Source organism: Ostrea edulis, chromosome 3 (assembly GCF_947568905.1).
Source record: "Ostrea edulis chromosome 3, xbOstEdul1.1, whole genome shotgun sequence".
NCBI lineage: Eukaryota > Metazoa > Mollusca > Bivalvia > Ostreida > Ostreidae > Ostrea > Ostrea edulis.
Window position 1 is genome coordinate 70,202,640 of NC_079166.1, and position 16,409 is coordinate 70,219,048.

The 16,409-nt window shown below is 33.9% G+C and overlaps 1 protein-coding gene across 1 annotated transcript; it reads right to left on the minus strand.

The window, feature by feature from the left end:
• Positions 1 to 3,469: 3,469 nt before the first annotated feature.
• LOC125673206 (interferon-induced protein 44-like) lies at positions 3,470 to 13,043 on the minus strand. Its single transcript, XM_056158730.1, has 10 exons — positions 13,018 to 13,043; positions 12,760 to 12,808; positions 7,293 to 7,310; positions 6,857 to 6,874; positions 6,421 to 6,438; positions 5,985 to 6,002; positions 5,338 to 5,594; positions 5,072 to 5,215; positions 4,548 to 4,725; positions 3,470 to 3,887 (listed from the first exon to the last, which is right to left on the minus strand). The coding sequence occupies exons 2-10, from the start codon at positions 12,779 to 12,781 to the stop codon at positions 3,592 to 3,594; spliced, it is 969 nt and encodes a 322-aa protein (XP_056014705.1). The 5' UTR covers positions 12,782 to 12,808; positions 13,018 to 13,043; the 3' UTR covers positions 3,470 to 3,591.
• Between the last annotated feature and the right edge of the window lie 3,366 nt (positions 13,044 to 16,409).

Genomic DNA, 16,409 nt, shown 5'->3' on the forward strand with positions numbered 1-16,409 from the left:
TATGTGTATCACAGCTTGTGTGATCGGTCAGCAGTTTCAAAGTTAAAAAGGAGTTACTCCTGCTGCATGAAATGTTTGTATAAGGTTTGTTTTAATGGCTGTGTAGTGAACAATGCATTAATTGATAAGGGATAGTTTCTGGAAATTATTGGTTGTGTGCACAGACCTAGATCGGCCATAGTATATAGATTGGTTCTTCCCACCTTAAATTTTTTTGTCGTAGTGAATGTTTAAGTGAAATTTGAGAGGTTTTGTGTATGGGTTGTATTTGATTGTGGATATGAGTTTAGTGTTTAGTGTTTAGTGTTGGAATTAAGGTGCTACTTGTAGATGTTGATTTTAGCATTTTTACAAAGGATGATGTAAGTGATATTGATCTGTAGGTTATGGACGATCCGATTATTAGTTATGAATATGATAAGCCCATCGCTTTGTCGATGAGGTTTGTCTTGTTGTATAGCGTCATACCCTGGTACACTAGGTGACTTGTACTGTGTTTTAAGTAGGATTCTTGTACACATATGACTGAAGGATACGCGTGTTGTATTTGTTGCTTAAGTTTATCAATGTTGGTCCGAAGACCTCTAACATTCCATTGCAAGATACTGAATTTGTCCATCGTTAAGTCTAGGATACTTTTGGTTGGTATCTATTAAAGATGGGGATCATGATCTCTTTTGACAATGTACCATCTAGCAAGGAGAGGTCAAAATCATTTGTCAGCTTACAAAATTGTGAACTAGATAAGATTACCTCTTTCTGACAGAAGATGACAGATCACCTTCCATGCTACCGTGACACTGATTGTGCAGGTTTTTTTTTATGTGATTTCTTTAGTGTTTCCTGTACCTGTGGTTTGATCTGTTTAGACTGAGGCTTTCCTTTGATGACAGTGGAGGCCTACATAAGACTTGTACTGCTATATCGTTTCCAGTTAGTGGACCTTGTATCATGGGTAACTTTTACAGTAAGAAGACTGGTTACCTTTGTATTTAATTTGGTCTTGTTGTTACATAGATGCAAGTTGGCCTCCACATTTGGGGTATGACAAGGTCCTATTACTGATACCTGCGTTATAGCCACGGTATTTTGGCACATATATACTGTGGAATGTGCGTTGATGGCTTTTGAATTTTAAGTGATGGGTACTTGGTGTATGAAGGGATTTTACAATCACACAAGTTTCACTTTGTTTCGTTGTCAGATTTTAAGTGCCTGACAATTGTGAGTACGTTAGCCTCTTTGTTGTTTGATCCCTGGGGGTCGTGATATTTTGAATTTTAGGAACCCAATAGAGTTCGATTTTGTTGAGCTATGGTCGCTTCGTTAGATCCACCAACATGAATGCTTCTTGGGAGTTTATCCAGGATGGGCGCTAGGTGGGCGATACAACCCACTTTGACAAAATGTCCACCATTTACCCAAGCGTTTTAAGGAACTCCTTAAGCTTGGTAATATCTTCCAGATTGACCGATTTGTGGTCAGTTCATGAGATGCTTACTAGATATGAATATTCCGTTTTCCGTTTTTGTTGAAGAAGCAACTGTCTATGATGTCAAAAAGTCTAGTCTTTAATTTATCGTGAGGAATGGTCGTGAATAGTGTTGAAAAATCATTGGTTTTAATGTTATTGATTTGGGAAAAATTCTGCGATTTCAAGTTTACTAAAAGTTCTTCAGAATATTTTAGAATCCACATTTGATTAACACCACTTCTGGCATATGTAGTCGCACAGTAAGTTTGAAGTTTCTCCTTCACAGCTGTTAATATTTTCGTGAGGAGCAAAGATAGGGGCTTGGTAGAGCACTTACTGGATCCAGCAATGTATCTTTGTTCGTAAGATTGTTTTCTAGATTATCTAATCTGATTTACCTGAGATTTGCGCACACCGGAACAACCCTACATTTTCGGTCACATGAGCGCTGACTGAAATAACAGTATCACTGAACAACAAACAAACCTGCGAAAAAATTAAAAATTCAAACGCAAGACATAATATGGAGAATAGGATATATTTCGCTTCTAATTGCTGATGTTTTGCATCGGTGATTATTCATATGAATCTGTTGAATTATTTCTATTCTATGCTTTAGTATTTCCTGCTCATTGTGGAATAATTTACCCTGAAGTGGTTCCATACAACCAGATTGATAAGTCACACAAACGCTTTCAGAGAAAGCATGATAGCTCCAGAAAGTTATCAATAGCACGAATTCCTCAATCAAAAAAGAGAAAGAAATTCAAGAAAGCAGTTGTAGAAGATTAAACCTTAATGATTACGAGCTGAATGACGCGTAATTTTCGGTCATTGATCACAATCCCATGTGGTTTTATGCAAAGGCGTTATGCAGATAAAAAGTTTAGATAAATAGGCATGATAGTTTTGAACTAGTATAGTAGTTATTAGTACGATTTTAACGTTGAATTTCAAATATATTGCTCATTGAATGGTCCACATCTCACAAGTTACCAAACTTTTTCTCTGCCCATGTATATATCCCTGTTTAACTCCGATTGGGATAGGGAGATAAAAAAAGCAGATTACATCAGAAATCCACAGGAATATTCTTTAATATGACCTTATCGTACAGGTAGTATATCAAGGGGTCGTTTTTGTCCGATTATTCTTTAATCTTACACCAACCCCGTTTTAATATATTCCAAGTTACCTATGAAAGGTGAAGATAACGAACAGTGATCAATCTCATAACTACTATAAACAGTACAAAATACATAGTTGGGCAAACACGGACCCCTGGACACACCAGAGTTGGGATCAGGTTCCTAGGAGTAGTAAGCATCCCCGTTGACCGGTCACATCCGCCTTGTGCCCTATATCCTGATCAGGTAAACGGATATATCTGTAGTCAAAATTAGTGTGCCAAGAGCGGTCAAACAATCGGTATGAAACACGTCAGACAGCATTTGACCAAGTGATAGGTTGTATTGACGACCTAGAGTAAGACCAATGGTTACTATCACGCTATTAACAGAAAACAAAATTGCAATATAGCCATAAGTACGACTGTATTTCCTTGTCTTTCAATATTCATGAATCGGTTCGATACTTTATAAGGTAATGGTTATCAGAGTTACCATGACATTGTAATGTGTATGTTTTATTGATCGTGTGTTTTATACAGCTCGATGTCCAACCCAAACACAAATTACGTCATTTATTATTCGTAGTTGGTTTAGCACAGAGATAGTGATATAGTGTAGGTGGTTTTTGTACATGTAATGTAATTCTTTGTTTTGAAGAAGTGATGGGTCTTTACAAAAATTTGAAAGATTGCTTTATTTGTTTTACTGGTCATTTAATGTCTTGGCTAACAATAGGTCTTAGCCGTGGGGAGGATAAATCCAGTAAAGTCACCATTTGATATTATGCTCACATGCCAATTTGCTGCAACTTATACCTGTCCGTACATCAATTAAAGTGAAACGATAAAAGATTAAAAGATCATAATTCAAATATTACAAATCATTTTATTACATACGCAGTACGTGTAAATGAAAACGGAAATTATACATGACAATCCCAAAATGTGCAGTGACTGCAGTCATTCATTCACTTGTCAGGTGATTACATCAGTCGTAGAAACCGGATGGAGCGCTTGTATCACTTGCATTATGAACAAAATCATTAGCATAGTCCATAATGGTTTTTAAATTCGTCAGTGCCAGTATATCTTTGTTTGTGTTTGGTACTTGATCGTTGTGGTAATTGGACATAGGTAAGACGTTCCTATCTGTAAGATTCATAAAATTGGCGACAACGTCGAGTTTCTTTTTAACTTCCACGCTTCGAAATATGTCTGATATGTCATCACCTAGAGAAGCTCGAAGTCGGTCCACTTTGTTCATCAGAACAACTTGTGGAACATCTGTAAAAATAAACATGCAAAAATACATTCCATTCAGTTTTTGTTTACATTAGTTTCAAAAAGCATTTGATTTTGTTGTTACAAAGATTATACGTTCCACATATCAAAAAGAAAAATCAAAATCCATCAGATGAAAACTTTAAATCGGAGATCAAAGAAGATATTGAAACAACAAAGAAGGCACATTTAAATGTCTCAAAATACCTTGCATGTGATAATTCATGGACGAGTTAATCAACATTTAGGATCCTTCAAGTTAATAGAGATATTTCTCATGGAAACAGACATCTTCAAATCGATTATAAAAACATTTTATGTAATTGGAGATACATCAATTTCACCAGTCTTTAATAATTTAATTGAATGTATCGCCAATGAAAGGATAGTATGACATATATGAAGATATATTAATAAGAGATTGATAGGAGAAGTGTCTTTAGGAAAAGGGGGACCTACTTTGTAAATCTCAGTAGATTTGTGACAAATTGCCTAAAATTGCTGACTTCTGCATATGAGTGACAAAATCTCGAGCGGGTCGACGTTAAACAATATATAACCAACCTAAAACTGCTTTCAAATCGATATGTGTGTGATAATTTTGTATGGACATAAAGCAATGAAACAAAATTATGATAGAATTATACAAGCTTTATTGCTTACGCCGTTCTCCAAGTTTATTTCTGATGTCGTCAAATATCTTTTCCGCAGCTACACCTACTAGCGCTGTTCCTGGATTCTCTGCGTTTATTACGTACACAACACAATGCATCATATCATCCAGTCTTGGATTCTCCCGGTAAAGAGGATCACTGCGGCTGATTGATTTCACTGGATTGATCTAAATATACAAAATTATATTAAACCATTTAGTACATATTTCATTCATTTGTGAATAGCATCATAATTGAATTGCTTTTGTGAATAAAGATAGAGCCATCTTTTGAGAGCATGGGTTGTTGGAAATTTAGGCTGATGGTCATTTTTACCGTGTTGATGGCGTACACATGTGGCAATACTTGTTTTTCTTACCACCATCAGCTAGACTATATGGTATTTTCTCTCAGGCGGTGTTATTTGTATGATTTACAAACTCATAAGCAACCGGAAACAAAACATGGGACAAACGTAAAAGGATTACCTCTAAAACATGCAAATGACATAGCAATAATTGCAAGCAAATTTACTGTATATCCGTGTTTGATATGGCCGTCGACAATAAGGCGAATATCTTCAGCTTTGATCTCCTCTTTATCATGAAGTCCACGGCAATCAAATATCCGTAGTTTTAAAGCTTCGTCTTTCTTGGTGTAGAGAGGATGTGTTTCAAACTTAAAAATTCAGATAAATTAAATCATATCACTACATGATAAACGAAACATAATACGGGTTCAGCATGACAAAACTACATTTTTTCAGTTAAAAAAAACTATTATAGATCAATCGCATTCACCTTTGTAGTAACGCTCGACCCACTGGATTTGTAGACAGTTAAAGGATTTATTATTCTACCTTCGTCATTCAATGCTGTAGCACTCGTATTAAAAAACGATGTTTTACCAGACGCCGCTTGTCCTAGCAACAAACAGTTTAGGTACGGTATCCCACCTTTCACTTTAAAGCTATACAAGTTTTCCAATAGCTGGTTTCTTTCCTCTGGAGTCCATTTAATGTGTGACCTCCAAGGTTTGCTCAAAAGAGGAGGAGGGTCTAGAATAGAATGAATTTTTAAAATCAATGAAAACCCTTGGAACAAGAGTCACAATGATACTAGGCTGATCGTCCTTTCAATAATTGCATAACAAGAAAACATTGGCAAAATCCAACTTCCTCGTCACAAAAGACAATTAAAATGTTATTTTAGTATCCTGAAATTGCAAAATAATAAAGTTGAGCTTTATAATATGCTGAATATCAACAATAACGCGATAGCTGCAATATACAATATACAAAAGTATAGCTGTACAAATTCATCTTTAATAATTAAATTTAGTAATAATCCATGTAAAAATAAAATTTGCAAAGGTATATAATACATCAGATGGTTATCAAGTATTGGTTGGATTTCTTTTGTCAAAATAATAAAAGGATTATGTTTACCTGTAGGTGCTGGCCGCTCTATGAAAATGTAAAATATCTTTAATAATCATGTTTGTAAATTCGAATTTCGATGTACTGTACACAAAACAACGGAAACTCTATTTTCAAGAGTCACAATGCTTGCATAACAAGAAAACATTGGCAAAATCCAACTTCCTCGTCACAAAAGACAATTAACATGTTATTTCAGTATCTATTCTGAAATTGCAAAATAATCAAGTTGCGCTATAAAATATATTGAATATCTTCAATAACGTGATAGCTGTAATTTACAATATACAAAAGTTTACCTTTAAAAATGCATCTTTAATAATTCAGTTTAGTAACAATACATGTAAAAATAAGATTTGCAAAGGTATATACATGTATTACATCCGATGACTAGCAAGTATTGGTTGGATTTCTTTTTTCATAATAGGAAAAGGATTATGTTTACCTGTAGGTGCTGGACGTTCTATGAAAATGTAAAATATCTTTAATAATCATGTTTGTAAATTCGAATTTCGATCTACTGTAAACAAAACAACAGAAACTCTATTTTCAAGAGTCACAAATATTGCATAACAAGAAAACATTGGCAAAATCCAACTTCCTCGTCACATAAGACAATTAACATGTTATTTCAGTATCTATTCTGAAATTGCAAAATAATCAAGTTGCGCTATAAAATATATTGAATATCATCAATAACGTGATATCTGTAATATACAATATACAAAAGTATAACTTTAAAAATACATCTTTATTTATTAAGTTTAGCAACAATCCATGCAAAAATAAGATTTGCAAAGGTACATACTTGTATTACATCCGATGACTAGCAACTATTGGTTGGATTTCTTTTGTCAAAATAGTAAAAGGATTATGTTTACCTGTAGGTGTTGACCGCTCTATAAAAATGTAAAATATCTTTAATAATCATGTTTGTAAATTCGAATTTCGATGTACTGTAAACAAAACAACGGAAACTCTATTTTCAAGAGTCACAATGCTTGCATAACAAGAAAACATTGGCAAAATCCAACTTCCTCGTCACATAAGACAATTAACATGTTATTTCAGTATCTATTCTGAAATTGCAAAATAATCAAGTTGCGCTATAAAATATATTGAATATCATCAATAACGTGATAGCTGTAATAAACAATATACAAAAGTATAACTTTAAAAATGCATCTTTATTTATTAAGTTTAGCAATAATCCATGTAAAAATAAGATTTGCAAAGGTATATACTTGTATTACATCAGATGACTAGCAAGTATTGGTTGGATTTCTTTTGTCAAAATAGTAAAAGGATTATGTTTACCTGTAGGTGCTGGCCGCCCTATAAAAATGTAAATTTGAATTTCGATGTACTGTAAACAAAACAGCAGAAACTCTATTTTCAAGAGTCACAATGATTGCATAACAAGAAAACATTGGCAAAATCCAACTTCCTCGTCACAAAAGACAATTAACACGTTATTTCAGTATCTATTCTGAAATTGCAAAATAATCAAGTTGCGCTATATAATATATTGAATATCATCAATAACGTGATAGCTGTAATATACAATAATTTAATTCTTATTGTAGCCTTGTCTCTGATTGGTCAAATTCCAATTCAGGAACGCAAGTTATTTTTTGTATAACCTGGTTTGGTATGGGGACACACCCCCTTGACAACCAGATGTCGGAACTTTTTTTTTCTCTCTCTCTAGACTTCTATGGAATAGAAAGTCAACGTGCACAATAAGATACTTCGGTTTGATACACATGTTGTTTTCTCATTGTCAATATTAGCATCTAGGCCTACTTGTACGCAAATCACTTTTGTTAAACATCTTTTTTTGTATGCATGGTCGAATAATACTATTGATAGATTAAAACAAATATATTATATTCGAATTAATGATTTGCCAAGTAAGCATTACCCTATTCATTTTGAAATACATTTCTCACTGGGGAAAAGAAGGGGGTGTGCTGTTTCATTCCTTGATCCGTCTTTCAACAAAGCAAACAAAAATGCATACGTCACATTTTATCACATGACGTCAGACACATTGACATGTGGATGCTATTTGTTACTTGCTTACATATTTTCTTGTGTCGGATTTACTATTAGCGACAACATTGCATACAAGGGTAAGTTTTCATTTAGTAGAAGTTTTCACAGAGTTGAAAGCCGTAAATTATTGTATTTTCTGATATTTGAAGATTTATTTTGGGTAGGCTTAACAATGCAATTTCCCGTATTTTCTCAATCTGTCGGAGATGAGCGACTTCAAAGTCGATCTCTATCTCTAAAGGGCAGCGAAATACGCATTACATGGATAGTCTACACATATTTTCTATCATGATAAACTTCACTTTCGATACAATATTTTGATAAATGGCTAGGCTCCGTAGAACTAAGATTAAAGATGGCGACCTTTGGCTTCGCAGCTAGACGCTTCGTGTCGCCGTTGCTAAGTAAATCATTGCGCGGCTTGGTTGACTTGTATTTTCCCGAGTGTATGTACATTTTGATAAACGAAGGTTAGCATCTTTGTCTCTTACATTAAATTATAAGGAATGACTTTAATTCTAGGGCAAGTTATACGATTATAACCTGGTTTGGGTCAGTTTATGCTTTTTTATAATCCGTTTCGCGGACTATAAAGCGTAAACTGACCCAAACCAGGTTATACTCGTATAACTTGCCCCAGAATTAAAGTCATTCCTTAAATATACAAAAGTATAGCTTTAAAAATACATCTTTATTCATTAAGTTTAGTAATAATCCATGTAAATTTCAATGTACTGAAAACAAAACAACAGAAACAATATTTTCATGTCGTGAGCCATTATCAAATGAAGATAACAAAAACTGGAAAAAAAACAATTATGCAACATCCTGATATCAAAATTAATACTACGACAACCTATACCACGGAGAGTATCAGGTATAATCATGTTTACTACAAGCATTGCTAGTTGTCATTTTGGTGTTGGGATTTTTTGTCGTGGAATTGTTATTTACTAGCTAGTATGTAACAGTTACATGCAAATCTATTACAGTACACGACACGAGTTTTATACACCCCACCGTGGAAAGACCACGGTGGAAAATCCACGGAGATACACCGTGTCCTCTGTGTTCCACGGTGTGTGTTATTAGCGAATACACACAGCTGCTAAGAGCTTTGTTCTGGCCACGGGCGCCTTGCGGGAGATGTGAAAATGTGCCGCAGGCCAAATAATCAAGATAAGGGTGGAATTTTAAGAAAAGAAAAAATGTCAATATCCCCCCCCCCCCTCATACGTATATTGTTTTTCAGCATATTGAGCCGATTCCAACGATATATTTTTAAGAAAACCTGGTTTTGACTTTTTTTTCTTTTAGTCTTCTTTCTTCATTAAAATATTCTTAAATTCTATGTTTAAATAATGCGTACTTACAGGCAATTCTTGTTTTTGAATGCGAATTAGTATATTCAGTAAATGAAAACCATACATGTACAACATGTGATAGGGATATTTAATAATTACCGATGTGCTCTCTCTCTCTCTCTCTCTCTCTCTCTCTCTCTCTCTCTCTGTGTGTGTGTGTGTGTGACAAATGCGCTGTTTAACATAATTACCTCCATCATATTGTGTTGATATGCATCTTGACAAATATAACTTGATCCAATATAGAAATTAGAGCATTGTCGATGATTAACAAATTGGAATTAATTTATTACGTAATTAATAGAAGCAAAAATACAAACCATCGAATGATTTATTTTTAAAATCCCGAGTTCATTTCATTTGACCGAGACTTATGTTCGATGTACTTTGATAGAGGTTTTCATAAAAAAAAATGTTCATCGGGATTGTCTGGATAATGCAATGATTTTCGTATAATAAGTATATACCATGCAAATTCCTAGGGTCTTTCTCACAGTATAACTAAATTACGGTTAGCTAGTTTGGGTTTTGACTTCTCATGAAAAGTGTGAAATATATTGGGTCGGCGCGATATCAGATCTAGTCTAAGATCACGGGTATCTTGCGCCGACCCAATATATTTCACACTTTCCGCAAGAAGCTAAGCACTTCTGTTGATTTCAAATACACGGAATAGCTGACCTCCATTGTTCTACTGAGGCGAAAACCCTTTCGAATTTGCATGGAATGTACAAGTTATACACAGGTCATTGTTATAGCCATACATCATAGTACCGCTAATCCGACAAACATTTTTTTTTTATTTTGAATAAGTTGTTGAATGACGAAGTATGACCAAACTGCAGATTGAACTTTATAGAGCCCCGTGCTAACATTACTTATATTTTTCAATGTATCAGAAGGGGTATGTTGCCGGTTAAGTTGTATAAATTTCTTGACAAGCAATAAAATAACAACAAAAATGGTGCTTAAATTTTCCGATTGCGAAAACCTTTCAAGTTTTCAATGTACACCCTCTCCGATTCTACGTGCTTGTAATCAATATTTAAGGATGTAAATCCTCGGTGTCAAATGCAACTAGTTCATGAAAAAAAAAACTAATATAAATATAAACAGAAATGACGTAACGATTATTTGCTTTTATTCATATACGCTATCGATTATTATAATCTTTAATTTAATCTTTAGATGCATTAGATAATGAAAGCAAGAGAGAGAGAGAGAGAGAGAGAGAGAGAGAGAGAGAGAGAGAGCATTGGTAATTGATTATAATATTCATGAATGTATGCAGATACGGGAAGTTTAATACGTTCAGTATAAATCTTGAAAGTACAATTTCTTTCTGATTAATTATCCATCCCCTTTCATTCTGATATCTTTTTTTCATTTCCCATTTTGTTTTCTTTACATGTTAAATTTTTCGGCTGGTCCGGGTTAGGACTAATCAATGAGCCCCCCCCCCCCCCTTTTTAAACGATGTTACGTGCTTAGCTGTCTATCTCCCTCTCAGTCAAAAATAAAATAAATGCATGCTATATATACTGCAACATCATTGGATTTACTGGATAATTCTTCGATTGCACCTTCATAATACATGTTAATGCAAGCGGACTATCTAGGCTTCTTTTTTTTCATCTTCGTTAGCCGAGATTATTCGTTCACGAAGGCACAGTTGACTCAAAACCCATTGCTAGCTGAGATTAGATGAATTTTACCCCCGTATTATGTTATAACTGACCAAAACCTAGTACGTTTGTTTTACAACTTTCATTCAGAAGACGCGCAAGTTATTGAGTTACTGAATAAACGAGAAAACGTCTGCATTTTTATTTCAATCGTTGTCAACTCTTTACTTTGTGATATTTCAAGACTACATGTACTCAATTCAATTTATTGGATCTCATCACCATTATGCAATGGTATACAAAAATATAAAGACAAAAAGCTGTTATATATACATTTAGTAAATAATACATGCGTGTAATAAAGTATTTATCAAGTTAGAAAAAAAAACTTAAAAACAGTGTTATGATTAATGTGAAGTATGGGCATTTTAATGAAATTTTCTTAATGAAAGTACGGAATTTTCTAAAGGTTTGTTTAAAAGTAAAGATAGTTTTAATATTTATTTGTTTAAGTGATAAAAAATTGATTCTTTGCTCACATTGCTTCACAGTTGAGTACATAATGAAAATCCTATCCAATGTAAACATGTACATGTACATGTATATAGCTGACCTTAATCACATATTCCTAATTACAATGAAAACTTTACGTAAAAATAAACTATTGCTTATGGTACACATTTCTTTGAACTGCTGTTTATTAAATTGAAATTACTGGCATGTGATTGTCGTTGTTCATGACCCTTCTCTTTTATTTGGTGAAATTGTGCTGCACGTGCCGTGAAACAATGTACCGACGAGTGGTAGGAATAACACAGGTGTTTATATACAGGATGTCGAGAATTTGGGCGTTTCATAAAAAGGTGTGAACGTCTGCAGGGAAGTCTACATACGGATATGAACCGAAAACACCAACGTATCATTAAACAACAATTACAAGAAATGAATGATTTATAGCTAATTTCTAAATAAGTAATGGGGTGAGGGCATGTATGCTGGCCAAGCGAAAAGGTTTTTTGGGTGAATCATTTCGGAAATTATTTCTTTGTTTTATCACACGGAGGTACACGGTGGCATCGACGGAGGAACAGGTGACATCCACGGAGATGCGCGGTGGCATCCACGGAGATCCTCCGTGGACTTCAATGTCTAGCTCGCGCGGAAAAATAGGACTTCAAAGGTGCCGACAATTTTAAAGGTCCACCGTGTTTGGGGTAAATTTGTTCCACCGCGTTGCGTGGAACACGCATAAAACTCGTGTCGTGTACTGTATAATAGCACATTTTTACAACAAAATAAAATTGTCAGATTTAGGGCCAATGTTGCTTTAAATTGATAAAAATTTCAGTAAGGCTACATTGTATCAAGAGTTGTTTCAATTACATTTTAGATGTAGATATTTACAATACACGCGCTGGTTTTTCGATGTCAGAAATATTTTTGCCTTTACAAAATATTTATCTATAACTGTATTTAACAAAAAAATTTCAATGAACTCATATCGAGTTACAGTTTACTCCTCTGTATTCTGATATGCATGTGCTTACCAGTTTCGTAAAGTATTTGCATTGTAAACTACTTGTATATTCTGATTGCTTTATAGTTTCATTCAACGAAATTTTTTTTCTAAAAAACGAAATTCATATCTTTGTTTCATTTAAAGTAATGTTCAATGAAATTAGCTTTCATACAAAATACACATTCCCGAGAGAAAACAAATCCTTAGATGTTCCTTACCTTTTGATTCAGACGATCCCATATTAAATCTCAAAACTGGGTTCTGTTTCTAATTCGAAGATAAAAATATTTTTAGAATAAGCTTATCAAGCCTTCGTTCACTGAAACAGAACTTTTTCTAACATTTCCAATGGCTAAAATACTAGATATGATAATTGATAAATTAAAACTTCAGAAAATAACATGGCTCAATACGATGTTTTATAAATTTTACGAATATTCAAGAAAAACAGAAATGTACTTTGTAACAAATTGTACCTGATCCCCAAAGAGTCCAGCAGGTAAATGACTATTTTTCTGTACTTTGTCGTGGTTTTATACAACAGTTGCCGTGCGGATACGCGTCGTGACTTCAGAAATTTTGATACCATATATGGCAATTTCTGGGTAGTATAATTCTATTGGTCAATTTTCGTGATTGCACAAATACCACTGCTTTATAATGCACTTTGAAAAATCGTGCGTGTCACTTGCTCGTCAGCACGAACAGGTAAGAATCACCTCTATGTTTAATGCTGTTTCTCATTTATTTGAAAACTTTGGTATTCTTATTGTTGAATACGTCAAAATATTTGAATTTTCTAAATGTACAGGATTGAATCGAACAAAGTTAATGCCAGGGTTTGAAAACAATCATATCCGAATTAAGGTATCTATTATTTTTTTTCTTACCTATGAACATATAAAATGTATTTTTGGAAAGTAATGTCTTGGAATTTTCACATCAATTACTTAGAATTGTTTCTACTAAGCGTATGACATAGCTACATAATACTATCAACAATACTTTTACACTCTAATTAAACGCAGACCTTCTCTAAACGTTAAACTTGAGAAGGATCTCGCAGTATTGCGCTTGATGTCATGTTATTTCACATTTCACACTTCATCAATCAAATGACGGTGTTCGCTAACATGAAAGTTTTGCTATTATTGGTATTTATCATATGCATGTCGATACACTGGGGAATAATCGAAGAAGATGGCGATAGCCATGAACAATGTTAGAACGCCACAAGATATATATTTAACTGAAATGGTTGCATAATATCTAAGATCTCCCTTTGCTCTTCTTTTAATAATTCGTTTAATCTTTTCATGGATCAACGCCATTTTTGCAAACTAACAATTCGAATACGCTTCTGTAAAACGATTCCTGATTGCTCCTGATTCTTTGTCAAACTTTCGTTAGTGGTCTAATACAAACTGAATTATTCATGAGACTGGGGTCAATAACATGCTCTTAAACACAATACTGTCAGATCCTTCTCCAATCGAACGGTTAGAGGAGATCTTATTTTAAGTAGATTGATTACTTTTATATCTTTTTGTTAAAATGTGACAATGATTTTTAATTAACAAAATACAAGGTAATTTCACAATATGTTCAACGTTCTATCGACATCACAAAGGTTTTTGAGTTTATACATTGACTTGTGATTATATGTATGAAATGCGCTAGTTTTTGTTTGTTCACAAAATGTATAAAGCGGCTAAGTACCACAACATGTCAGATTAAACGCAACTTTTATCTTCGCATGAAATCCTGGATAGCATAGAAATATAGATAAATATATGCATTTGAAGAATGAAATAGGAAACACTGAACGTCATTTCACATTATTTCAGAAAGAAAGCTAGTCAGCAAATGGCAGGAAAAACAAAACAAAGAAAAATACAAACACACACAACTCTCTAAAACGTATCTTGGAGATATATGAAAACAAAACGAAAAATTGAGACAAGTAGTTCTCATTTCGGCTAAAAATGTTTATATATTGACTGAACAGCTTAAAAATGTGGATTGATATAGTGTAAATGTTATAATTAATTCAAACCTCTAACTGCATACTGAATAATAAATATGACGCTAGCAATCTATTCTTTTTTAGATAAACTTGCTTTTCGTAACATTGATTAGAAAACATGGCAAAATTCCAAGGGTTGTAGAACTTTACTTAAGGTAGTTTCAGCTAGCGTCAAGTTGTGCTGACATACGTGTTCTTTCTTTTGTGTTGCATGAATAAAAGGTATAAGATTGAAAATTGTGACAGGAGATACATAGACAGCCGTGAGATGTGTATGTAAAATCTTTATGGAGGTATAACAATACCACAATTATATTTTAGTGCATTTTGTTTTAACAATTCTATGTAATAATTTCTGTTTCTCATTTTGTTCTGTTTTCTTTTTACAATGTAATTTTAATATATTTGTCTCGATTTGTATGTGACCTATTGTAAATTGTCAGCGTCCAGCATCTTCCATCGCCCGTTGTCAGTCGTCTATCGTGCGTTAACAATTGAATATATTTAACATTTTGATAACAACATTCCATTATTTTCTTACTTTGGTATGAAATATCTTTCGGATAATGGTGACATAAATTGTAAGGTGAAAGGCAGTTGCACTCCAGTGGTCTTATGGGGGGATTTAAAAATGTCATACATTGACCAATATTCTAAAAAAAAACATACTCTACAACAGCACATCTGATGGAAAAGGTAAATTCAAGGTAATGTAGAACAGGAAAGTCTTTACCAAAATTGTAAATTTTATGTTTCCTTAGGTAAAGTTGCTGACTATAGGGCGGGGCCACTCTTGGTATATAACGTTTACGTAATAAATGAATAATATCTTCTTTAATGCTACTGATACTAAATAAATATTTCAAAGGAGAATACAGTTCTGTACTAGAATTGTAAATTTCATTATGCCAGTGGTAAGGCATTTGGTTCTAGGGTAAGGGTAAAACTGTTATAATGGGGGGTTTTGTACATCATTTAAAGACTACTATAAATTTGCTGATATGGTATAAAAATTAATGCATATTTAGCAAAAGCATTTAAGAATATAACAAATTTGTAAATTTCGTAATATCAGGGCTTTAACTCTGGTGTAGGTCTTAAAGAGTCACATCGCGTTAATGTTATATATGAAAAGGTGAAGTGAAGATAACGAACGGTGATCGATCTCATAAATGCTATGAAGAATACGAAATAAAGAGTAGGGTAAACACGGATACCTAGAAATGAGAGAGGTGGGATCAGGTGTCTGGGAGGAGTAAGCATATAATATTGGCCATTCACACCCTCTGTGAGCCCCATAACGCAATGTGGTGAACGGAGTAATCTGTAGTAAAACAGAGTGCAAAGAACGATCTCAATTGAGATGAAAAATATCAGACAGCATTTTACGCAATAACAGGCTACATTGGTGAATCGGATCCTTACATGTATAACGACCATGATATTTTCGAAATTGCTGACTTTAAACCAGACTGCTGAAACCCATGTAACTTCCTATGTATTCTTAAATTATCTGATAGAATGTGTCCAACGCTGATTCCCTAATTTTTGGAGTTCTCGTACCGTCCGACATTATTCTTCAAAAATGGTGCTATCCAGTAATTTCATTAGTTTTTTGTTTTCTTTCCGCCATCCTTTCCTTCCTGCTGTAACGTCCTCATATAAATTAAAAAAAACATTGTGTGCCATTTTAACACCAGGAAGACAGAAACACTTTTGTAAGATTCTGTCAACTTCAACTTCTTGTGAGTCTCTGTTTGGATCAAATTGAGTTATATGTGCAGCATTTTATCACCTCCCGGTGCGCCGCTTTTTGACACTAACGTCGCTAATTCCCTGGAT

Excerpts from the sequence above, each read along its gene's own strand:
- LOC125673206 (XM_056158730.1), bottom strand. The coding sequence starts at position 12,781 with ATGGGATCGTCTGAATCAAAAG. Across the intron at positions 5,216-5,337 it reads GGTCGAGCGTTACTACAAAG|TTTGAAACACATCCTCTCTA; the intron begins GTGAATGCGATT and ends TGAATTTTTAAG. Across the intron at positions 4,726-5,071 it reads ATATCAAACACGGATATACA|ATCAATCCAGTGAAATCAAT; the intron begins GTAAATTTGCTT and ends TTGTATATTTAG.